The following is a 1,625-nucleotide window of genomic DNA, read 5'->3' as shown; positions in this document are numbered from 1 at the left end:
TCCGATTCATCGATTAATCGAAAAAATAATCGGCCGATTCATCGATTTTTAAAATAATCATTAGTTGCAGCCCTAGTCCAAACTTTTAAAAAAAAATAGGACAGTTGTGTCACTCATCTTGAAGCCGTGCGCATGGCTCCATCCGCAGCGTCTGCATCTCTCTAATGCAAGCCTGTTTACATGGTTCCGCTTTAAATACCCTCGGCACATGCAAGCTCATTTGAAACCCTATTTCACTGGTTACAAAGCCCAACAGCCCACGTGGTCTTAACCAATAACAGCGCAGAATTAAGACACGTAATGTTGCGCTTCACTGGCTGACAGGAAGTGACGGGAAGTCAGATTTCAGGGACTATATCTGGCTCAAATCGCATCATAAAAATATCCAAACACTTTTGTCTTGTAGGTAAGAAGACGATGTAAAGAACCGTACCAAACATCACGGGCTAAAAACCGAGGAAATAAGAGTTAGGAAGTAAATATTAGCAAGAAGGTGAAAGTTAGCTATGACCAGCTAACTTTTCTGATGTCAACAACCGGACGTTATGGACGATTTTCTCATCATGGAATATTTTTATTACTAATATACTCGGTTACTTTTAATCTGTAGACCCTTATGGATGAATGGAGTATAAAGAATTGAAGATTGGATTTATAGGACGGCTTCTGGATGCCTACAAAGGTATATAGCTGTGGCTGCTTTGTGATGTTTACATTTTGATGTGCTGCTCTATCAGTATTTATTGGTGCTCGCTGTGTCCATAAAATGAACTTGGTGGTTGAATTGAGAAGAATCTAAGCTTTCCAATGTTGTCCAGCATGCATATAATGGAAAAAATGAATTTTATGCTAACCTCACTTAACACAAACACTAAAGACGTTTAATTAAATAAACTAAAACCCTTCAGTCATCCCTGTTTCTTGTCTTAATTCATATTAAAAATCAATCAGTTTAATGAACGTTGAGCTACGGTTGCTTCAGTTTGGTTCTCTTCAGTCTTACCGTTGAGCCCTCCAGCTGCTGGAGTTCCACTGGTCTGTTTCTGGGTGTCATATGAGGGTCCTATGCTCCCAAGGTCCTACAGAAAAACACACAGCAGGTCATATTTACAGGCTTCCTCTAGCATTGCATGTTCTAACCCTGGAGTTGAAACAAAACTATAATAATTCCCTTCATCACCCTCATTAAAACGTTGTTTAAATGCAACATGCTGGTGAAGATTCCCAGTCATCCAGGTCATAGTCTTTGAGCCCCATTCCAAAGGGGTGGAGCCCTTCGTCCGTTTCAATTTGCATGTTTTCAAAATAAAAACAAGGCTTTGTTGGGCTACTGTACAAAACCTCGAACTCAACGCTATTCCTTACATTTTGAAATTGAAAAAGCTTCATGGATGGGAAGCAAAACGTCTTCAAACTTAGAAACAAAGTCCAGTGGATTGTTTTTAATTTTCTTTTTTAAATGCAACACATTTTAGCCTAATTTATGAAATAATGTGTAACTATTAAAACATGTAATTTTAAAAGTAACACAGGAAACAGAGGCAGACGAGGTGAGAATAAATCAAGCTGTGAGATGATCAGGTTATTACTTTAGTGACAGCGTTGGAGCCGCATGTGGCTCTTTG

The 1,625-nt window shown here is 38.9% G+C and overlaps 1 protein-coding gene across 2 annotated transcripts in view; it reads right to left on the bottom strand.

The window, feature by feature from the left end:
* The window catches only part of ash2l (ash2 (absent, small, or homeotic)-like (Drosophila)), a 22,477-nt gene that overhangs the window by 12,589 nt on the left and 8,263 nt on the right, over positions 1 to 1,625 (bottom strand). For both annotated transcript variants that reach the window (XM_015401364.1, XM_015401365.1), the window contains exon 8: positions 1,004 to 1,079. In XM_015401364.1, the coding sequence (XP_015256850.1) occupies positions 1,004 to 1,079 (76 nt within the window). The remainder of the gene's footprint in view (positions 1 to 1,003; positions 1,080 to 1,625) is intronic.

Source organism: Cyprinodon variegatus, unplaced genomic scaffold, assembly GCF_000732505.1.
Source record: "Cyprinodon variegatus isolate N-32 unplaced genomic scaffold, C_variegatus-1.0 Scaffold1213, whole genome shotgun sequence".
Taxonomy (NCBI): domain Eukaryota; kingdom Metazoa; phylum Chordata; class Actinopteri; order Cyprinodontiformes; family Cyprinodontidae; genus Cyprinodon; species Cyprinodon variegatus.
Note: the sequence above shows the minus strand (reverse complement) of the source record. Positions and strands in the feature narration are given on the sequence as shown.